The sequence below is a fragment of the Pleurodeles waltl genome, chromosome 8, assembly GCF_031143425.1.
Source record: "Pleurodeles waltl isolate 20211129_DDA chromosome 8, aPleWal1.hap1.20221129, whole genome shotgun sequence".
Classification (NCBI taxonomy): Eukaryota; Metazoa; Chordata; class Amphibia; order Caudata; family Salamandridae; genus Pleurodeles; species Pleurodeles waltl.
The window spans coordinates 1,265,206,675-1,265,231,071 of record NC_090447.1 but is presented as its reverse complement, the minus strand read 5'-3'; the positions used below and the strand labels follow the sequence as shown (position 1 = coordinate 1,265,231,071).

Below are 24,397 nucleotides of genomic sequence, written 5' to 3'. Positions count from 1 at the left end.
TTAAAAGGGAAGGAGACTTCTATTTTAGTGTTGTTTATGGACTGTTAAGTTTCCAGTTCTTGATTGTTTCTTTGTTATGGAAATGTCTTTGAAGGTGCTGCAGGAGTGTCAATTAAAAGGTTGATGCAGAATGGTAGCCTCCGGCCTTGTAGATAAATTGAAAAAGGCTCAAATTGGTCTTAGGTATAGAGTTGTAGTGAACACTGAATGGTATTGTACAAACACAAGTCCTATTCTCACTGCTTATCACAAATGTTAGAAATTGGGTTTCTGGTTGTCAGAGTATGCACCCTGTACAAGCAGGAACCACCACTCTAGTCAGGGTAAGCTAGATATACACTTAAAAATAACCTGTGCTCACCCGTGGTAGCTTGGCACAGGACAGTCAGGCTTATCTAAAGAGGCAATGTGTAAAGTACTTGTGCAACACACACAGTAACACAATGAAAACACCACAAAAGGACTCCACACAGGGTTCCCAGATGTGTATTGGAGACAGGCTGCAAGCACACAGAGCAGTAAAAGCAGAGAAATGCCAACTTTCTAAAAGTGGTATTTCTAAAATAGTCAAATTAAATTTGACCCATTAAAGAGGATTTCTCAATACCACTCCAAAGATATCAAACATGGTGTAGCTATTCCTTTCTGATCAGGAATTGCAGCTTTTAATTGTATTAAGGAATTCCCAGTGCTGACTTATGAGATGAGTAGGCCTCACAGCAGTGAAAAACGACTTTGGGAGTTTTTCACCACCAGGATATGCAAAACTTCAAAGTACATGCCCTGCTTTTTACTTACATAGCACCTTCCCCGATGGGCCCCTTAAGGTCTACTTTAGGGGTGACTTAGCGGTGACTTAGCGGTAAAGTGATCAGAGTCCTAAAGCCAACAAAAAGATACAACAAAAATGTGAGGTAAACAGGGGAAAAAGTTTGGGGGTAAGACCACCCTAAGGCAGACAGGTCACACACAGGACAATGCCAAAATATGTAGTTCAGATACATAACTAACCATTGATTCATGACTGTGTTGCTTTCAGGTGACAAATCTAGATAGTTTGACCAATACTCAGTTCTAGACAAAAATGTTTATTGAGTCTTTCAGCTGCTTCTAAATATTCATTTCAAGCACCAAACCGATTGAGGTCAGATTCAAGTTCAAGGAGATGGTTGAAAATGTGTTGCCTTTCTGCTCCAAGACAACTGTATAACATGGCAAATGTCCTTTTGTTGTCATTTATTCCCATCAATAGCAATAAGGTACCTTTTAAAACTTCGGTACCACTGCCTTCAACAAACAATAGAGTTCTCTGGTGCTGGATGAAAAAATACAGGGTCGCAAACAATTTGTGCTAAACTACGTGCTAGTCGAGTAAAGATAAAAATAAACAATTTCATAAAAATGTAAATACCTTAAAGTGTCCAATTATTCAATATGGTATTCGATGTGCAGCACACATAGTAGAATAAATAATTAAGTCTGCGAGCATTTGAATTCATTACAGCTGACCCATGCATGATGTCTGATTACTCTTGAGAAGCACACTTTCTTGAGTACATTAACACATGCTCCGAGTAGGATTGGGATATTGAGGGATATCCTGGAACTTTGCATCATATAAAGCGCACTCTGTCGATACAGTCACTCACCCCCAAACTTCCCTATGCCTAAGCTGAGTATCATGAACATCGACTTCACCAACAAAATCACAGTGTTTACACCAATCTTTGAATACAGCAGGAAACAGATATTGCTTCAATGATAGAAGTGACAGTAGCAACACCTTTCTTCATCAACAGCCATTAATTAGCAAAAACCTGGTTCTTCCAAATCATCCTCAAATGTTGACTTTAAACTGTGGAAAAAGAGTAGAGTTTCTTGACAAGGTTTATTGCATAGGAGAAAAGCAGCCAGTGAAGAGGGAGACGTCCACCTCAAACGACCACCAAACAACTAAACTCACAGTTCAAATCCCCACTGCCAAGCATTCTACATTCCCTAGTAACAATCCAAAACAAGGCTAAAGCACGTGGAAAAACATCCTCCCTTTCTTACCACCCTCCCAAGCGGAATCGGAGATGGAAATGTTAAAATCAAGAGATCAGTCGTGGCTCGCAGCTCCTAAAAGAGGTGGGTGCGGGGTGACAGGGAGGGGAAGGGGGGGGCGGGGGAGATGGGAGTGGGGTGAAATACATTAAATTAGTAGAAAAAATCAAAATAAAAAACGTACCTTAACTCGCCGCGCAACACTCCTCCATCTCTGCTCCAGGCCCAGGCCCAGGCTCCAAGCCTGCCCTGCGCCAATCCTGATGCTGCTCAAAGAAGCAACAGGATTGGCTGGGAGCGCCCAGCCAGGGTGCTCCCAGGCAGACTGGGAGCCTGAGCAGGTTTTCTTCAGCCTGGCAACACAGTTGCCCGCCTCTTTCAAACATAGTTTATCATCCTTTCATTCTGAAAGGTTTGCAGCTTCTGCTGCTGGCGGGGGGCGATGCTCCTCCATCCATATGGAGGAGCAGCCCCTGCAAGAGACTCCAAATAGATTAGCAACACACTTAAAATGAGCCAAAGAGTCTTGCTTTATTTTGCTATTAAATGCAAACAATGAATACATACACATTGTTTACATCTCTTCCTCTGTGCAGCCTATGCGTATGTTGTATCCTTTCTTAGTTCCCAAGCTTTTAGTACTGGTGCCACACAACTCCTTAAGCTTGTGGAATACTAAAGAAGAAAGGGCACAGTCTTAGAAGGCAAGGAAAGAGGTGGGCTGGACAGAGGCACAATTCAAAGAGTTGGTGCACATTTCTGAATTCCCATGTGTGCATGTGTTAGCCCATTGAAGCCACACCTAGCAGCTTTGCCAGTTGCTTGTTGAGAGAAGGGGAAATGTATCTTTTCGACTGACCTGATGGAGGAGATAATGGTGCATTGTCAGCTGCCCCCTGCTGTGTTTGAGCGAACAGTATCGCCTTATTCCTCCCAGGAATTGTCTGTGCAAAGTACATTGGTAGCAATCATCCTGGCCTTTGCAAGAAGCAGAGTCAGATTGGTTTCTTGTAGCTTACAATACAGAGATACAATCCAGAATAGTTTAATAAAAATATACTTTGCGAGTGTGCTTGTGTGTGTGTTGGTTTCTTCAAGCAAAGAACGCCTTGTCGGCTAGAGCCATTTTTCCAGTCGACTATTCGCACTTCTTTGTCAGGATCTGGGAAAGAGTCCTACTTAAGGCATACAAAGCTGGCTTTCTCAAAGGTAGATTATTGGGGCGAGTGTCTGCTGAATGAAACATGCCAATCATCTATTTGAAACCCAGCCATATTGGCTCGCCTCATAAAATCCAGTGGGCATTTCAGGTGCTATCTAGGTGGTCGCATCCTTAATTATTACAAGCCGAAAGAACATGCAGCAAAACGTAAGGGAATATCGTGTCAATTTCAGCATGTCTGATTAGTAAATGAGCTATTGTCACCACACGTTGGCTTGACAAGTGCATCCAAAACGCAAAATATAAACTGCTATGATTTGTAAATGTATAGTATTATAGTACATGCTTTCCAGGGGTGTAAAAACCAATTTTCCCAAGGGAATTCGGATATAGAGAAATGATTTCACGGTTGCGTGTGAAATATGCACTTTATCATCATAATTACAGCTTCCAGACCAAGCTACAAAGCTTTAACATTGTCAGGCATATAAGGATTATGCGACATGGAGGACCAAATTGTGCAGCAGGGTTATTTTGAGGCTAAAAGTACAAATTATTCTGCACCTTCTCTGGCAGTACTATGTTCATCTGTCTGTGATAGAAACTACTTTTATGGTAAATCTGCCAAATTTGGCCAATTATGTAGTAAATTATGTGGCACATGTCGTGAATCTATAATTATGTGGTAAACGCTGCAGCCACAGATTCACCTAAAACCATCGACCTTCACCATCGCTCATCATTTTGTTAACAATTTATTATTGAAAGGCAAACAAACCCTGAGCATTCTAATTCCAATATGTGCCGATTGTTAGTTCCAATTTGAAGTAAATAGCTTTTTTGTGCTAACTTCTCCAAAATAAACATGCAGTATGAAAATACACAATGGATGTCATCGGTAATATGATCATAAATTGCCAGCTTGGGGTACTAGCAACATTTACAAACCATTCGACCTTTGGCCTCGTGTTTTATGAGTTTTCCAGAACCTCTTGATGGCATTATTAGACCATATTAGATAGTACCCATCTTGTACCCTCTATGTTTTGTACACCCAGGGGCCAATTCATGGAATGTTTTTTGAGTGCAGTGAGACATGCTATAGGAGTACTTTTTATGTACTCGATCGTGACTTTGTGAATCGGCCCTGAAATGTCCAATTCTCTTTTAGTAAAAGTGCAGAGTTCACAAGACTTTCTATTTGTGCTATGTATGAATAGTCCAATGTTTTCCCATATGGGGTCAATTCGCAGCGGCATGTTAGAGTAGATGAAGGCGTATTAGAGGAGTACTACTTTATATCCACAAAATGCATTGGTCAGTCGGGGCCTTGCTGGATGTCAGGTATATTCCCATTAAAGACAGCGATAGGATGGGGTTGATGATGACACTTCCGGCAACTTTACTTCCTCTGACGTTGTTGCACATTCCCACTCAGTCCTCCAAAACGTTGCTTATTTCGTAAGAGTCGTGCCCTGAACATATTTGTGAGGATGTACGTCACAGTGCGGAAGACAAGGCATGCAGACATTTTAAGTGTGTTTTTTATTGTTTATAATTTCGTTACGTTTCGTAAATGACACGTTGCTATCTTGAACAGTAAGGGGCATCCTGCGCACTGAATTAAGGGTCGTTGGAATAGCCCGGGGGAGAGGTGTGGGGGACTGTGCGCGTTAGAACAAAGCGAAACAGGAGTACATCGCTCCGAATAATGATTATTGTATATTCTTCAGTGTCATTTAAAATGAGAAGATGCCGAGAACATACCAGTACTTGCCCTTGCAAACAAATAGGTCAGAGCTGCTTAATAGAGCCACACAGCAAAAGAACAAAAGTCCACCTGTAAACTAGATTATATCTTGAGAAGGATTTGCTTCTCAAATATGCGCCCTTTCTCTTCATCCTTCTTAATTACACCTTCTCGGCAGCATACCATCATAATTTATTGTATGTTTTCGTGTCAAGGAGCGAAAGGGAACACTGTTCCTTCCTGCAGTAAGTTCTCTTATCCGATTACATGATTATGTGCAGAAATGCACCTCGTACTGCATGACCAGATGATTTTGCAATTTCAAGCATGACATGGAAGACTCTAGTGTGGATTTTTTTTTATTGAATTCATCGGTTAGACATTCCTATCCCGGGGCTTTCTGTGCGTAAACGTCACAGTTCTTAATTTTGTCCAGTTTTTTTTGCTTGCTATATGTTCGATATATTTCAAACTAGAAAATGGCAGTACTGTGCTTAAGAAAATGTATTTGCAAATAAACGTACTATTTTGCAATTACTTTAATATATATACATATATATTCGGCCTTTGGTAGGCGATGGGTTTCCTTCTTTCTGTTAGAAGTCCAAAGAGACAACTGATTGACACATCTGCTGTAAAAAGCCACATGTCTACAAGTGGAACAACTTTGTGGGAAGAGGGTGCAACATTAGTTGGTGTGTTGAAGTTACGTCTTATTCTGGAACAGAAACTAGTTTTGGTAGAGATTTTCGAGAAAATCAAAATTACATGCTATGCCAGTGATCTCATTATGTAGGGTTTGTTTGTGACCAAATGCATATTTCTAGAAAGTGGAACGAGTGTATACTATTTTATAAAAGTTTGATTAAAGCAAAGAGTTAACTGAGTAACTGCCAGCTCAATTAATGGAGGGTTTTTCAGAGCTCAGGATGTCGCAACATATTATCCAGAAGCAAGCCAGAAGGTCATACCTATCAAATGCTTGTGCAGAGTTATTTGCTGTGCCAAAGCTTGTTTCGTTTGTCATATTTTGTTGCCAAAAACCTTCAGAAGTAGCCACCAGAACATGCATGCAAAAGGTGACCTTCTTGAAAGTTATTTTTTTCCTTAAAAAAGCCACATTCCAAGATGCTTGCATTCATGGATATCGTCTTGGAATGGCCCAAACACTATTCAAATATGGTCGTCTGGTGATGCTGTTATAGGTAGCAGCTTGAGTACAGGGATAATCAAGTACTGGAAGAGAGCCAAGACCCAACAGTTTCAATAAAGGACACGGGACGGGAAAAGGGAGTGGAGAGCAGGTAAAACAATTAGAGAGAGAAAGAGGAATAGAAAATAGTCTTTAGGGCACTGTAGTGCAAGTCCTGACCTCAGCAGGAGAAGACTACAACTCATCTTATCAATACATGACGGGACTGAAATGCTCCTTCTTTGGTTGTGACAAACACAAGAAGACTCAGGGGTGCCATTGAATCAGAAACCGGAAACAGAGATAGAAAAGACAGTCATTGATTCATATGAAAAGGTCAGACTCAAAGCCCACTTTAAGTTGATTTCCGGTTGAGTAGGCCGTTTTCCAAGAAACTGCTAAAGCTGTTTGTTGGCAAGAACTAAATGTTGGGAGCACTGAACGGCATACCACAAGCAACTTAAAATACCCACTACTGGGGAGAGTTTGGGTTAGAGGAAAGTGAGAGGTGGGCCTCAAATGCAGCCATTTATGTCAACCATGCACAGGAAAAGTATAAGGATGCCTAATTAATTGTATGATCATTTGGCTGTTTCACTACTGATGATTTTTCTTTTTGTGATGTACTGAAATGTCAATGAAAAATGTAAAAAAAGACAACAAAAAATTAAGGAATTTTGCAACCAGCATCAGCCTGACCAATGACCCTCCAGGTACTCTTTTGGTCTGTTTTCTGGAACCTCTGAAAAGAACCTGTGCATTCCTGCTACTTTCCGGTCCAGATTATGATGGAATTGGCACCTACTGCCTTCAGAGTCGAATGTGATGCTAGATTCAGGGGCTTAAGCTCAAGTCAGAGTGTTGCCTATTTCAGCTGGTATCAAATACAAATTAAGAAGTAAATTGACTTCTTTCATTTTACAGCATTTTGAGATATTTTTCTAAAAATTACTTTGCAGAGACTTCATAATTTTGGAACAGTTTCAATGTGGTTTCTTGAAATATGGCTATTGTGGCACAAAAATTGAAAATCAAATTTTCAGAGCAGGCTCTTGAAGGCTTGGTTGAAGAGGCAATCCCTTCAGTACTAGTTACAGTGAACATCGGACTTAATGAAGACTTCATTGTGATAGAAAATAGTTCTAGTAGCCATGCAGTGTTTTCACAAAAGTGTGCCTTCCTGCACATGAAAAAGTTGGAATGGTATATGGAAGCAAGGGTCTGATGTTTAGAAATCGAATGCCGAAAATTAATCTTATGCAAATGATGGATCAAGAAAGTCTTGAAGGAGATGGTGGCCTTTACCCACAGGAAGACATCCATGATATCAGCACAGAGAACAGATGAGATTCCAGTCTGGATAATAACCAGGAAGCCAGGAAATGCTACCTGGTTGAATGGATGTCAGTGTTCCATTCAGAACACCAGCCAGAATACTAGATAGCATGCCAGTCTAGATCATCTACCTGATTTCACACTACACAACAATTTAGATGATAAATAATTGTCACTCAAGCTGCCACAAAAGGACATCACAACAGATGCAAAACATCCAGATGCGTACCTTAAATAAAATAAAGACATCCATGATAATGTTTGGCATAACTGGAGGAAGTCATGCATCACACATCTTCAGCATGCTAACCTTCTTGACCTCTCAAACTACATACTTTCTACACTTTAATGCTTTCAGTATATTTGAACCCGATTGTTTTGTTACTCTTTCACATTACAGACTTGGGGAAAAGAACGCGTGACAGCCACATGTTCAGCCTAGTACTCTAGAATAAGAAGCTGCACACAATGTGTTGTTTATGCATTGAGTACCTGTAGGACTTAAGTCTGAGAACAGAATTCTGCTATAGATCAATTGTAAGAGTTGTTGGAAATGTTTTCAGTAGCAACCAGATGTCGAAAGAAGTATTGATGTTGTAAGTGATCAGTTTGTTTTGGAAGAGAATAAGAAGTTGATAAAGAATACCATGAGCAGTGCAACATTAGGAGAGAGATCCACCTTTGGACTCGCAGCTAAAGTTTTTTGCAAGAAACAAAGCACGTCTTCCCACACAGACAATCAATCATTGTGGCTTGAATTAAGACGGATTGCGAAAGTTATTGGCTGCCTCATATCATCAGTTATAAAACTGTAAACTTCACACTTGTATAGCGCACTACTCACCCGTTAGGGTCTCAAGGCGCTGTACACATACCACTGTGGAACCCCTCCTGGTTTTTCCCTGGGAGGCACCCACTCCTGGACAGCTCCAGGTTGAAGCCAGGCATCGAAGCGCTGTGAGGGCCATTGTGGAGATTAAGCAAGCTATTGCACAGAGTTACAGAGTGGGACCAATCAATTAGATTAGGCACTGAGGCAAGAATTATCTGGTCCAAGGGAATTGAGCCCAAGACCCACCGAGGTGGGAATTGAACCCTGGTCCCGGGCCAGATTTCTGCATCAGGGTCTGCTACTCTAACCATTGTGCCACACTTCTCCACCAGTTGTTAACTGATGATGTGAGGTAGCCATTGCTACCATTCTGTATGAGGTTGTGATTGGCAACAATGCCTGAAGGACTTTTTAAACGTAGACGCTACATGTTTGAAGAATCTCACCAGAGCAATACTGATTAGTATACTACTGTGAAATAACATCACATGCTGATGACAATACCAAACAGTTCTTCTAATGCTTCAATATCTGTGTCCATGGTTAAGGAAGAACAAAAACAGTTGGTTGTGAGGGATCAGTTTCCAAAGAATGTCATGTGATCAGTAAAGATGTGAAGATGTTTCCTAAACAAACAAGTAGTTTTAGTAAACTGTCATCCTGTACTGGATGCAATTCTTTTTCTTTTTACATACTAGTCCACCAACTACATTTGCACATATGTTTAGTATCACAAATCATGACGTGACAAACATTTACCATAAAAACATTTTTTAACAATATTGTTTGTTCAAAAGAATATTTTTACACATAAGCAGGAGAACAGTGAAATGTCAATGCAAAAGATACAAGGTCCCGTTACGAGTCTGGCGGTCGGACCGCTGCCAATGCACAGTCCTAGCGCCATATTTTGACCATGGCAGTCGTGCTGCGGTGGGACCGCCAGGATCGGAGAGCTGAGCAAACAATGAACATTGCGAGGGTGCTGGTGCACCCTGCATCTTACAGCATTGCTGCTGGCTCGATTACGAGCCCGAGACAGTGCTGTAGGCTGTTTCCTGCTAGGCCAGTGGGCAGAAACCGATGTTTCTGCCCGCTGACATAGCGGGAAACTCTTAATGGGCCCAACTGAGAGGTGGCCACTATGGGAGCAACCTACTCGTCGATAGTTCGGCGGCCGGTATAAGCCGTCCGCCTAACTCGTGATGAGGCCCATAATATATTAATTATGTACTCAAATTGTTGTAAATACAAATGGTGCTTCTTGGGTATAAAGGAACACACTGTGCTGCAACCTTGTATGGTACTGTAACTTTACAAATAAATGAAACCAATCCTTCAACACAGCGATCCAAAATCAAAACCTTAACCAAAACAGCCTGGAAAGATTTATTAGACACTTTGATCTCCAATTTCCGTTTCCATCTGTGCAGTCGTGTTACTATGTCAAGTGAATTATCTCCTTTCGCGTGCAGGGCTTGAAGGAGGCATTCTGCTGTAGTATGCTGTAGGGGCATACGGACATAGGTCAATAATCTGTGACAGCTGCCTGATACAGTAGGTACAGTTGAGAAGTCTATAAAAAGACTTCTGTGCCTTGTTCTAGGTAAGGAGTTTATCATCCATTGTTTAGTTCAGAGGTGTCCACTGAAAGGCCCCCCCCGAGAGAAGCAGGATCCCTTCCAGGTTATGTAGTTTCATACTGTGTGAATGCCTTGTTCAACCCGTTGGTAACTCCAAGTCCTGTACTCCCTCCGCGACATGCTTGCTTGTATCTGTGTCACTCCAGATGTTTTAATCTCCTAGTAGTTTTATTGTCTGAGGAAGTGTGAATAATAAAGATGGAATAAAAGTGAAAATGGGGAAGAATAAGGATCATAAAGGGGGACTACGGTTGGGGTTTATGTTGAAGGGAGAAGGTGAATATCCCCTGGTGCAAAAAGAAAACAAAATACAGGACACACCCTTCATATACATACACCCTCCCACCTTCAGAATATATGTTGTGACAGATTATTGATGATCGGTTTCAGGCTAAGATAAAGAGTTCATGAAATTAAGGATTATTTAAAAAGACACAAATGTGAAGAACTTAGTGGCAAATAGAAAAAGGCCACAGCTACTCTTTTACATAAATCAAGTTCAGTTTCCTTGTGCTACCCCCGGCTCCATCTTCAGGTATGCCAAATGGATGTTGTTTAGACGAAGGGGTGATTACATGGCTAGAGGTTAATGACTGCGTAAAACTGCTCGTTGTCTGTAGATGTTGATAAGTAAATCAAGAGTACTCAGTCAACCACTGCTAGTTTTTGACAGCTTCTTTGTTCTATAATTCACAAATTCGGATCCCAGCAAGATGAAATCAGAATTAGAGTGTTGGATGCAAGGCTGAGAAGCCCTGGAGTGTTCAAAGGCGGCATAAATTAATCACTGTATCAAAAAAGTTATCTGACTTCCGGCATCTGCCTTGGTATGCTGAGTGCATGCCTTAAATACAAACCAGGCTGATTTCAGCACGAATTATAGCACCTATTTCACCAGTCACTTGCTTATTTATAGTGTCTCAAATCAAGCATGAAGTAAAATTTTAACTCTCTTTTACCCCCAACAGCCGTCAACACAGCAAAATGTGAGAAACTCCAGAAAGAGAAGGAAGAACTGGAAAGGAGGTTTGAAGATGAAGTGAGGAAGCTGCAGTGCCAGCAGCAGGCAGAGCTCCGCGCCCTGGAAGAGAGGCTCCAGCTCCACTATCAAACAGAAATCGAGCGCTTACAGCACGATCACGCCACTGAGTTTGCAAGGATCAGGTCTTTGCATAATGAACAGGTTAGCATGAATGCCTGCGCGCTCACCGTAGAACCAAGACAAAGCATCCTTTATAGTACTCACCCAAAATCCCAATGCGGAAGAGGGATTGGTTATTATGGTAAGAGATCGGTAGAGTTGGTAAGACAAATATGAAATTAAGCTCATCTAGAGATATCTCTTAACCCTCTCCATGGAAGGGAGATTTAGCATCAATTGTTTCTCCAGGATGTACCCAGAAATAAGAAGTATGTGTTAGTATTGACCCAAGTCGATCAAGGGTCAATAAATAATTGATAAGCTCTATTTCAGGGGATCTCCATTGATAATCATAAGCACTGAACACTGTTAAGGAACTTGGAATCACACTCGCGGCAGTGGCCCAATCAGAGAGTACAGTCATAGGCAGGGCCGGCTTTAGGACAGGTGGCGCCCTGTGCGACAGTTTATTGAGGTGCCCCCTGCCCCATGACCTCCTCCTCAGTTTCACTCACTACCACCTGGCAAATGTGCCCCTCATCTCTCCCCTTTCACATACATTCATCTGTTTTAAAGTACCTGTAAAGGCTGGCTTTACTAATCCACTCAGCTAGCCACATAAAATATAGGGGCATATTTAAGAACCCCTAGCGCCATTCTAACGCCACATTAGCATCATTTTTTTATGCTAATGTGGCGTTAGAAGGCCAAAAATGCCATGCCATATTTACAAAGTGGCGCAATGCGTGCATTGCGCCACTTTGTATCCTTTTGCAGAACATTATGCCTGCACCAGGCATAATGTATGCAAAGGTGGGATTCTCCTGTTAGGGAGTTCCAAAAAACATGGCGCAAAGAATTCTGAAAGATTTCTTTGTGCCATTTGTTCTGGCACTTTTAACACCTGCTTAGAGCAGGTGTTAAAAGGAGGCATCTGTTGGTTACAATGGGCCTAGTCCCCTAACTACCGCCATGTTGCACCATATTTTAAATACAGCACACACATGGTGGCATTAGGGGAGCGCTACGGGACGCAAAAAACGTGGTGCAGCACTGTGTGCAGCATCACTTTTTTCAAATATGCCCCATAGGGCAGTGCTTCATTTGTAAATAAAAAGGTGCAGGTGCCCAAAGCGCTCCGCTTAAACATGTGGCTGCTGCAATTAAATGTGTGAACATGGAATACAGAGGCAGAGTAATCCTGAAGCCATCTTGGGCCTCTTCAATCCATTTACAGGCACTCCCTGCCCTTCAATTCACTCTTGCGGATTTTTGCTTTTTCGTTTTTCGCTTCCTCCGTCTTTCCCATATGTGTCTTTTTCTCGCAGTAAATGCTTGAGGCAGAAAAATAAAAACCAGCCCTCAAAAATAAGTGTCGGTGGTTAGCACCGGAAACAACCATCACAAATTAAGCACTGCCAAAGAGGTATATTTAAGAGCCCCTAGTGCCATTCTAACACCACATTAGTGTCATATTTTTTACACTTACGGGGCGTTAGAAGGCCAAAAACGCTGCGTAATATATACAAAGAGGCGCAATGCATGCATTGCACCACTTTGTAACCCTTTGCGCTACATTATGCCTGTGCCAGGCATAATGTATGCAAAGGGGGTATTCCCGTTGGGGGGGGGGGGAATGACGCAAAGAAATCCCAAAAAGATGATGCAAGGAAATCTCTTAGATTTCTTTGCGTCATTGTTTTCCAGCACTTTTAATGCCTGCTCAGGGCAGGCATTAAAAGGAGGCTTCCATTGGTTACAATGGGCCTCTGGGTGCTTTGCAAGGTTAGCATAAAAAATGTTGATGCTAATCCTGCAAAGCACCGGACTTGCATAAAAAATTCTGACGCTAGTCACCTATCTACCGCCATGGTGTACTGTATTTTAAATATGACGCACACATGGTGGCGTTAGGGGGGCACTAAGGGGTGCAAGAAAAGTGGCGCAGCACTGTGTGCAGCGCCACTTTTCCTAAATATGCCCCATAGTTCTGTTTTTTGCAGCAGGCATATTAACCCTCTATGCTACTTTATGTTGAGTTAAAGCTGCCACTAGGCACAACTCCCATCTCTCTCTCTAGCAGGAACATTAATCACAAGAGGTATCTTGACATTTTAATTGTTTCTTGAAGGCTAAACGCACAAAGAACTTTTCAGCAGGTGCTTTTAAATCGCAAGTTTCGGAAGTTATTGATAAACACAGCGCCCTCTTGAGGTCAGCGCCCGGTGCCGTCGCACCGCTCAAAAGCCGGCCCTGCTCACAGGCCACTTTACACTATTTTCTCATTTTATTCAAACTATGAACAGTTGAAGCTCAATTAATTATACTATTCCCGCTTCATTAAAAAAAAAAAAACTACTCAGCAGAAGTTGCACTGTATGTTCACCCTAAACTAATTTCATGTCCCTCAGTACAAAAATAAAAATGTCAATTTAATCTATAATAGTGAGTAATTTAAATTATAGCACAATAAAACTCTACTTTGCACGTCTCTCTAGAACACAACAGACATTAGTCTTACATCAACTGTAAAGAAATGCGAGTTTGAGTCGGTTCACAAAATGCACTTGTTTGTGCATAAAAAAAGATAACTCCTATTTAACATTGCACTTTGGATTCCTGGGAAACCTTTGCACAGGCAAAATAGTTTTGTGCTAATTCAGTGTTACAATGCATTTCGGACTTACCCTTCAGTGCACCTCTGGTAACTTCAAAACCAATTTTTCAATTTATAACACTTTGCAATGGTTCTTTTCATAATAAAATCTTGTTACATACCATACTGCCAAAAACGAAAAAATTTACATTGAAAACGTGAACCGCTTGGAACTTCAAAACATGGGAAGTTTTTGCACTCACTTCCAATATACACAGAGAATCAGCCTTCGCTCCCTTTCACCAGACAAGCAAGGACTCCAACTGCATAAGAGCTCTTCACCTTGCAAACCCTTAGTCACGCCACAAATAACCTCAGGGGTACCCAAGTTAGAGCTCGTAGCATTAAACCACCAACAGCCGACCTGTCAACTCACACAGCACCACCGTGTGTGCCTCAGTGATATCGGCTTCCTTGACACAGTCACACGGTAAAGAGCCAATATCACAGTGTGCAAACAATTATCTGGAAACCGTAGCAGAGAGCAGGTTTCCAGCTAATTGTTTTGAGGTTCTGTACAGCTGTCCAATACGGGGTGTGAAACCTCCCAAGGCCATCGGCTGCAGCCTCAACAGCTCTGTTTTCGTTGTTGGAAGAGCAGAAAATGGGGTGAGGGGTGCTGGTATATGGTGGATTGTGTGCTTGGAGGCAGTGAAGTTAAAAGTGCTTCGGGCTGTGCTCGGCACTAAGCCTGCCCCCTTCCATGTCCTGCCCCCTCCTCACACGGTAAAACATTTTCAAAGGTTGGCAGGTCTGCAAGAGGCCAACCAGCCTTATCCGCTAGCTAGCCTCTCCTCAATAGAATGGTGATGAGTTCCCTAGCGCCCTCCTGGATTGCATTGTAATTTTTGCCTTTTTTTGCCACAGAGCATGAAAGCCACTAGCGACTATACCATTCCCACTACAGCTCTCTTTTTCTCAGCAATTGCCCCCTTCATGTATGCATAAATATATCAAGTCTATATTCTGACAAGTGGATTCCATCAACTTCAAAGAAATATTAACAGGTATAGCGAGACATGCCTGATGGTTTCTGTGGCTGCCAGCTTTAAAATAGTTTGCAACAACCAGTTGAGTTTCTTCACAGACTTGTTTATGGTGGCATTCCTAGCTGCTCTTGGCCATTGACCGCATGGGATGATCTTGGACCGTAACAAGTCCCCAGCCACCAAGTGCTGTGACTTGGCCAACGTCAGACACCCTGCCTCTCCAAAGGATCATGACTTTGCCCCCTATATTGACTAACAGCATGTCGAACTCAGAGATCTGCCGCACCTCCAGTGCCGTGGCTAGTGGTGCTGGCACACTGCCGGAATCAAGGCTGCCTATGCATACCCAATGATGATGCATTTCTGCCCACATTTCAAGATTGCTGCCATAGAATCTCACTGCCGTCCTGCTGACCTCTGGTTCTTCTCACCAGCATATCTTCACTGCCCTTCCTGTCATGTATAATGTTGGAAAATAAATGATATGGACGTAAGGATGATGCCTACTAAAATGAAACAAATGCTAGGGAAGGGTGGTGTGTGGCCTTAACCATAAGGCTCATATAAAAAATGCGGTCTGACATAGCTTTTGAAATAGATGGAGTTTCATCTCCAGATGCTCTTAATAGTCTCTAGTGCCCTTTCCATGCCTGCTGCAAATGTAAGTATGCCAATCCTAAAGTAGTGTGACTTCAAACGCTCAAAGAAGTGCCTACTAACCCTAATGTCCTCTGGCACATGCGTATAACCTGCACCAGTGACAGTGGTGCACCATCCACATGCACTAAGAAACTGGGGTGGTCACCAAGTGGTCTGTCCTGTGGGCAACCGCTGTCAAGTGCCATGGGGCAACACTGTGAGTTGTGCGTCACATAAATGTACACAGATTCCTTTGACTCCAGCGTCTTTTGTAGACCTCCTGACTAACATACTTAACCAGTGTAGGCCCAGAACTGCATCCTCCCTCTTCTTATCCACATAGTTGCAACCTCTGCACTAACTGAGAGACCCTGAATGCTTCAAAGGAAGCCAGCAAAAATGCTAAACTCAACAGCAAGATCTCAAACGATGATGGGCAAACTTTTGACAACATCCTTAGTACCTGTCCAAGTCTAGTTAAGTCAGTAGGCCTCCTGTTGTCCCTTCCAGCTGGCACTCCCACCCTTTAAGTTCCTCCAGGCCTGTAAGAAAGGCAATCGCTCAGAATTGTGGCTTTACAGATGCCACTGACTTTTCCAGCCTCCTTTTGCATCCTTACAAATTTTAGAGTGCTAGCTGCTTTAAACAGAGCCTCTTTACTGTACTTTAGGAGGAAGGCCTGATATGTCTGCCAGGTGATCTCATACGCTCTTTTTCTTCTGGGATCCAGTACTGATGTGATTAGTTCAGGGACAATGAGGTACCAAGATTTCATAGACTTTAAGGAAAAAGTGTCATCTCCTTGTCCACTTCTGGGACCTGAGTTCTGAAATCTACCAACTTAAAATTAAACAGGATGCCAGCTACTATTCTTCACTCCCTGTTCATGCCGAGCAGTGAAATGCACATTCTGATGGATACAACTACCTGTGGATTCCTCACCTTATGAATTTGATCCTTGCGCCAGCATCCGACGGAAAGTCTTCTTCCTAGCTGTCTACGAGGACGTCATAATGGCACGGCTCCACATGACTCCGTCTGACATCAACGTGCCAATAAGAGATCCTCGTCGGCATACTGACGGCAGTTTTCCTTTTTTCTGTGCCTTCGACGCCAACGGTTTTTCTTCCTGGCTCGTTGTTAACTGTTACGATTTTTGGTGGTTACAATGTCGCCTCCGAAGAAGTCTGGTTTCAAGCCGTGTAGAGAATGCGGGGGTCGGATGTCAGTGACCGACCCCCACTCGGACTGTATTTGGTGCCTTAGTTCAGAGCATGATGTGGAAGGTTGCTCTTCTTGTCAGAGCATGAATCCAAAAGCACTGAAGGAGCGTGAGGTGAAGCAAAGAAGAAGGGCCATAAAAAGGATTCTCCCAAAAAGCATAAGGAGCGGCGTCATCATGATTCTCGGCGCCGTCATGACTCTCGGCGCCGTTCAGAGCGGAGCCGATCGAGGAGCCAATCGAGGTCGAGGGCTCGATCTTCACGACGCTAGAAGACATGGGAGATGAGTCCTACTGTCACGCCTCAGCAGGAGAGTCCGGAGTTGTCACCGGCGCCTTCAGTTTTTGAGGTCGCTCAACGTAGCCCTCACTTTTCGCCGGCGCCGAGGGATCCTGATGTTCAGCAGACATCTGCACAGCAGTACCCAGCTTTCCCGACTCCAGGGACGGATCCGGCCACATTTTTGAATGCGATGTATGCCGTCTTTCATTCCATGGCCCCTGCTGGTGCACCGGCGGGTCCCACGGGGCCATTGGCATTCAATTTGGGCTCACCGGCGTCGTACAGGGCTGCTCCATTCATGCCCTTCTGCCCTACAGAGACTGGCGGTTCGGCGCCTAGGGTCTCCCCTGGCAGGAGTCCTCCACCTGTGTCTGTGGATCCGCCTGCACGTCAACCGACTCTTTCTCCGCGCCATCTGGCTTCGTTGTTGTCTCCATCCAGACCAGCTCCGTCACCTTCCGGCCAATCGACTTCGAGAAGGTCATCAGCCAACTTCGTGTCGGCACTGGCACCGGCACCGGATGAGCCTAGGAGCCTTCCTGGTCCTGTTCGGGGTTCCAGATCGTCGGCGTCGATGGATTCTTTGTCGACGCCGGCCCTGGAAACACATCTTAGATCTCGGAGGAAGGCATTGAGACCTCTGGAGGAGGAGGAATATAGACAACTTGAGGAAGGCGAGATCGAGCCTTCTGATGACTTCCAGGGTCTTGCCACTGCAAGTGGTTTGGATACTTCCCCGGAGTGGGACATTGCGTCTCCGGGGGAGTTTACTGAAGAGGCCGCTTCCTTCCATGAAGTGGTGAGAAAGGCAGCTGAGTACCTGGATTTGCCTTTGTCCATGGCAGAAGTAAAAACTAACCTGCTCACAGAGGTACTTCATCCCTCTTCATCTAGTGCTGACCCTTTGCTGCCTTTCAATGAGGCTTTAACTGAGCCTATTTTGGACTTGTGGAAAAAGCCAGTGACAACTCCTGCTGTGAACAGGGCAGTGGCGAGGAGACATAGAAGTGCCCCAGGAGATCCGGTTTTTCTGTCTCGGCACCTGACTCCTGAAAGCTTGGTAGTTCAGGCGTCATGTTCTGAGAAGGCTGCCCCTGGAACATTCCCTGGAGGTCCGACTGATAGGGAATCCAAGAGGATGGAACAGTCTTCAAAGAAGATTTTTTCATCTTGCAGCATGGCCCTTAAAGCTACTAATTCCACCTGTGTGCTAGGCAGATACGTCCATGCCCGTATGGACTCTGCTAAGGAAATGGCGAGAGATCTGCCACAGGAGATGCAGAAATCGTTTGGGTCCCTTTTCTTGGATGCGCAAGCTGCTGCACAGCAGATTATACAATCTGGCCTGGATAACTCGGATTCCATTGCCAGGGCCATGGTAACATCGGTGGCTACAAGGAGGCATGCCTGGCTAAGGTCCTCTGGATTTTCTTCAGACGTACAATCCACCTTAATGGACCTTCCATTTGATGGGGAAAAGCTGTTTGGGGACAAGGCAGACTCTGCCCTTGAACGGTTTAAGGACTGTCGGGCTACAGTTAAGTCCCTCGGATTACAGACCTCTACTACAACGCCTTATAGACCTTTTTGTAGGTTTTGAGGGTTCATTCGAGGTTCTGCCTTTCGAAGGTCACAGTCTTACGCCCAGCAACCTGCCAATCCGCCCTATCGTGCCTTTAGAGGGCGGGGTAGGGGTAGGGCTAGGGCTAGAGGTCCGGCCCAGGAGCTCTCTTCTTCTTCATCCTCCTCTGGTGGACAACAGCAGAAGCAGCCTTAGTTTTCCCCACTTTATCATCCATACTTCTCCTGTAGGGGGAAGATTGAGTCTTTTTCTGCAAAGATGGAGGTCAATTACAACAGACTCGTGGGTGCTACAAATTGTGGAAAAGGGCTATGCTCTCCCCTTTCAGGAGTTCCCTCCTCCCTTTCCCCCCGTCCCTCCTTTTGTTCAGAAGACCATCTTCTGTTGTTGCAACAGGAGGTTGTCACCATGTTGGCAAAGGACGCTATAGAGTTGGTGCCGTTGCAGGAAAGGGGTCAGGGGTGTTATTCAAGATATTTCCTGATTCCCAAGGTGGACGGTCGATTACGGCCGATCCTAGACTTGAGGATTTTGAATTTGTCCCTCAAGCAGGAAAAATTCTAAATGCTGACCCTAGCGCAGGTGCTATTGGCGTTGAACGAAGGAGACTGTATGGTGTCTGTCGACTTGCAGGACGCGTACTTTCATGTTCCCATAGTCAAGTCGCACAGGAAGTATCTCCGTTTTGTGGTCGGATCGCAACACTACCAGTTTGCTGTCCTTCCTTTTGGACTTACTTCACCACCTCGGGTTTTCACGAAGGTGATGTCAGTTGTTGCAGCACATCTCAGAAGGAGGGAGTAGCAGTTTTTCCCTACCTGGACGATTGGTTGATCAAAGCCAAGTCTCCAGAGCTTGTATTGTCTCATCTGCGAATGACAACCCAGTTGTTGTTCGATCTGGGTTTTTCTGTTAATGTGCCCAAATCTCACCTAGAGCCCTCTCAACGCCTCCTGTTCATAGGGGCAGTACTGGACACAACAATGTTTCGGGCCTACCCCCCGCCTCAGCGGGTTTGGGACATTTAGGCGCTGATTCTGTTGTTTCAAATTGGAGCGGCAGTTCCAGTCCTCAAGGTCTTACGCCTGCTAGGTCTGTTTGCTTCTTGCATTCTGTTGGTCACTCATGCTCGCTGGCATATCAGGGCTCTTCAGTGGTGCCTCCACAGACAGTGGTTCCAGCACAAGGGGGATCTCAGGGATTCAATAAAGATCTCCAAGGATGCTGTAGCGGATCTTCTTTGGTGGGCAGAGGACGGCAACCTTTTCCCAAGGAAAACCGCTTTCACTGCCTCCTCCAGTGGCCACAGTGATTTCGGATGCTTCCACTCTAGGGTGGGGAGCTCATCTGGGGGACCTGGAGATCAAGGGTCATTGGTCTCCAGCGGAACAGATGTTGCATATCAATCTGTTGGAATTGCGGGCAGTACGTTTGGCGCTCAAGGCCTTCCTCCCTTCCCTTCGCGGTCAGTCAGTTCAGGTCCTGACGGACAACACTACTGCGATGTGGTATACAAACAAGCAGGGAGGAGTAGGGTCGTACCTTCTCTGCAGAGAAGCCCCTCAACTCTGGTCCTGGGCTCAGGACCATCAGATTTGCTTAATAGCAAATCATTTGGCCGGAGTGCTGAATGTACGAGCGGACGGTCTCAGTCGTCTCTTCTCAATAGATCACGAGTGGCGTCTCCATCCGTATCTAGTCCTCCACATCTTCGGGATGTGGGGTACTCCTCAGGTGGATTTATTCGCCACTTGGGAGAACGCGCATTGCCCGTTATTCTGCAGCCTCCAGTATCCGATGCAAAGGGCGTTAGGGGACGCGTTTCAGATGTCCTGGAGTGGCCAGTTGCTTTACGCGTTTCCTCCCATACCCTTGATTCCTTGGGTTCTGAGGAAGGTTTGTCAAGACCGGGCCCAAGTCATCTTGGTGGCTCCAGACTGGCCGAGAAGGGTATGGTATACAGACCTGCTTCAACTCTCTCAGTGCCCTCCGCTCCGTCTCCCTCTCAGGGCAGACCTCCTCTCACAATCGTAGGGGCAGGTTTTACACCCTCACCTCCAGAGCCTGCACCTTCATGCCTGGAGATTGAACGGGGCAACCTGAGTTCGTTTTCTCTCCCTCCGGATGTAGTGGATGTTATTCTCTCGTCCAGGTGCCACGCCACTAAATCTATTTATGCCGGTAGATGGGCAAAATTTGTGCTTTGGTGTGGAGAGAACCAAAAAGATCCCTTAAAAGCCCACCGTTCAGATGTACTTTTGTTTGCTCTTAGTTTGGCAAAGAAAGGCTGTGCGATAGCTACAGTTAAGGGTTATTTGGCGGCTCTGTCGGCTTTTCTTTGCCTTCCTGACCAGCCATCTTTATTTAAGTCTCCAATTGTAAATAGGTTCCTTAAGGGTTTGGTGAATACGTTTCCCCCTACTCCCTTTCACATGCATCAGTGGGACTTAAATCTTGTTTTGACGTTCTTAATGGGTTCGCCTTTCGAGCCCATGCATTCATGTCCGTTGAGATATTTAGTCTTGAAAACCGTTTTCTTAATCGCAATCACTTCTGCCAGGAGGATTGGAGAGCTTCAAGCACTTTCCGTTAAACCTCCCTTTACCATGTTTTTCCCTGATAAAGTGGTGCTAAAAACCAGGGCTGCTTTTCTGCCGAAAGTTGTCACCCCTTTTCATATAGGGCAGTCTATCACTCTACCTGCGTTTTACCCTCCTCCCCACCCTTCTAAAGATGAAGAGAGGCTCCATAGGTTGGACGCTAGGAGGGCCCTGAGTTTCTACCTAGAGAGAACTAAGGACTTTCGCCAAAATGATCAACTGTTTGTTGGGTATGCTGGACAGCGAAAGGGCAGAGCGGTCCAGAAACGAACACTTTCCAGGTGGGTCATCTTGTGTATTAAGGTTTGTTACTCTCTGGCGAAAAAAGTCCCTCCTGAAGGTATCAGGGCCCACTCTACTAGGGCTAAGTCTGCATCCTCTGCCCTAGCGAGAGGAGTTCCGTTATTAGATATATGTAAAGCGGCAACTCGGGCGTCCCTCCCCATACCTTCGTAAAACATTATTGTTTAGACTCTGAGGTGAGGAGGGACGGTCATTTTGCTCGCTCGGTATTGCAAGATTTCTTGGTATAATCAGGCGGGCACCCGCCACCGAGTGCAGTACTGCTTGGGACTCTATTCATAAGGTGAGGAATCCACAGGTAGTTGTATCCATCAGGAGAACAAGTTACTTACCTTTGGTAATGCTTTTTCTGGTGGATACACTAACTACCTGTGGATTCCTCACGGTCCCTCCCGCCTCCCCGTTGCCTGCCTGGTTACACTCTTATCTTGCAGTATTTAGATTAATGTTTCTTCTTATGTTTATATAGGTATATATATATTTTTTTTTTTTTTGTATATTCATGTATTTAAGGTAATAATGTAAATATATGGTTTCAATGGACAAGATTTTTGTGTTTGTATATATTTATATATATCGATTATCATGGTGGGTTTTCACCTGTTCGCCTCAAAGGCACGAAAAAAATGAGGTGAAACTGACGTCAGTATGCCGACGAGGACCTCTTATTGGCACGTTGACGTCAGACGGAGTTACGTGGAGCCGTGCCATTATGACGTCCTCGTCGACGTAGACAGCTAGGAAGAAGACTTTCCGTCGGATGCTGGCGCAAGGATCGAATTCATAAGGTGAGGAATCCACAGGTAGTTAGTGTATCCACCAGAAAAAGCGTTACCGAAGGTAAGTAACTTGTTCTTCTCCACTAGGCAGACCCAAATCAGTGATCTAATCCAATGCAAGACCATCAGGCATTGGGCTCCCTTGTTATTGATGGAGGGTATGGCTGATATATGATCAGACCAGTATATGATTCTCCTTCCTGACAGATGTGCTACTCAAATGGGTAATGCTACAATAATAGGAAAATGCTCCAGGAAAGTCGTATCCCTGGCCAAACCCCTCTGAGATCAGTGCTCTGGCCAATGTTACACATGCCATTTATTGTCCAGCATAGTACTAAATTATCCACTCCCATAAGCATCAGTGTACTAAAGCAACTCTGTGTTGTTCCATGCCATTGTGGCCAGATAGCTGACCCATTAAATGCCTGCATAAATTGATCTTAAGTGTGTACGTCCTCACTGACCTCCCTGAAGATCTCAGTTTAGTGATGCTTAGCCTTGATGCCAGACATGGCTTTGGTGATGTTCCTAGAGAACATCTTCTCCATGAGTTTAGGTTTGAGAGCAAAGTTGTGCTGACCAGTCAGCACCTTCTGCTGATGTAGTCACCTTGGGAGATCACAGGCTAACAGACAAGCATGCCTAAACTTCTTTCACCTTGTTTGGTGAGAGCCTATACAGCCATTTTTGAGAATCGATTTCAGTGCTTAACAGTAACAGTCTACTTATTTGACCTTTGGTTTTCTCTTTGGCCAAGGGCACACCAACTGCGCTCACTCTCAAAAGTCTTGCAGAACATGCCTGCAGGTTTCGGATCCAGGAGGACCCAAAGAAAAAGAACGCATTCAGGTAGCGGTCTATGCTCTGTGCCCCTGCAAGATCGTGTACGGCCTATTTTAGAAACCAACTGAATGTCTCTAGTGTAGAAAGGCAACAGTGCAATCCATGGGCTTTCATGCATAATACTTGCCCTAAAACATGAACCTCAACAGTCGAAAAATAATGCAGTTGAACCAGGAGCAGCCTGAATGCTGACAGGATGTTCGACATGTCATTAAAGCCCTTTTGCCCAAAGCCCACAGCTTGTTCAAGTCCTTGTAAAATTACGTGTAATGAGCCACACTAATACTGCCATCTAGCCCATTGTTTACCAAACACCCAACTGGAGACAGCAAAGTATGAATCCACCTGAATTTGCCTTTCTGCTTGTTAGGAACTTGTCTGAGTGGAGAACCAACCAAACTCTACATTGGCGGATTGCCCGAAGTGCCTGCCACCCTGCCGGCACTCCATTCTGTGTCTTCTTGTGGCAGTATCTGGCTGAGTGAGGAATGTGTCTGATTTCTGGGAGGAAAAGAAGTGTGTCTTACCTTGGCAGGTACATGAAAGCCATACCTAAACCCAAAATACAGGATATCAGCATTGCACACTTTGTCATCCTTACCAAAGTGATGAGCAAGGATGTGGAAACAGATGAGAGATGTGGCTTAGGCTAGGGTGATAAGGGGCATTTGTTGCATGGTCTTTCTCCCATGTTTCTTAAAACAATTTGCCTCGTGATTTGCCTGAACGCCACAGAAGGAGCAGGTGTGGCTAAATTTAGATGTAGTTCCCTTTGCACATTCTTTCCGGTTGAATTGCCAGCAGGCATTCTTCTTGTCCCTTCCCTGTCTGTTTACCTGAAAGGGATGGTTCGATTTATATGAGCTGTGGACCATCTCAAACTCCGTATTCCATTGGCTTGTCTTCCTCTGATGCCAAGCAATTTCAAGCCTAAAGGCCTTTATATCTCTAAACTTCAAATCACACTTTAGGAATACTGTTCTGGAAAATCAGATGCTTCAACATGGATTAAGGAAATGTAACTAACCTATGATTTGAGGAGCCAGTGTGGGAAGCTTCTCAGTCAGAACCACTGCATAAATGCTGAAACCTTTGAAGCAGTTCCTCAACGATCTCACAGCCCAGATTTTCCTTGGCTGGAACTCTCCATCTTTAACCAGGTTTCCTTTCTCAGGCCTGACCCCAGCATTGATAAGGTCAGCCATGTCACAAAATTCCCCTTTACAGATTGTTTCCTTTGTTTCTGCAGAGACATTCCAGGCGATCGCCCCAGAGGGCACACCATTTAGTGGGTGCTTAAAAAAAAAACCACCCTTTCTCTGAGCGACTGCAGCGCTATAATAGGCATTTGGGAGATGGTCCCTGCCATGGTAACACCACTGCTAAAAGACATCCCA

General features: G+C 44.5%; 1 protein-coding gene across 2 annotated transcripts in view; it reads left to right on the top strand.

Moving 5' to 3' along the window:
• Nucleotides 1-24,397, top strand: part of MTUS2 (microtubule associated scaffold protein 2) — a 1,534,604-nt gene that overhangs the window by 1,443,879 nt on the left and 66,328 nt on the right. For both annotated transcript variants that reach the window (XM_069202199.1, XM_069202200.1), the window contains exon 11: nt 10,929-11,143. In XM_069202199.1, the coding sequence (XP_069058300.1) occupies nt 10,929-11,143 (215 nt within the window). The remainder of the gene's footprint in view (nt 1-10,928; nt 11,144-24,397) is intronic.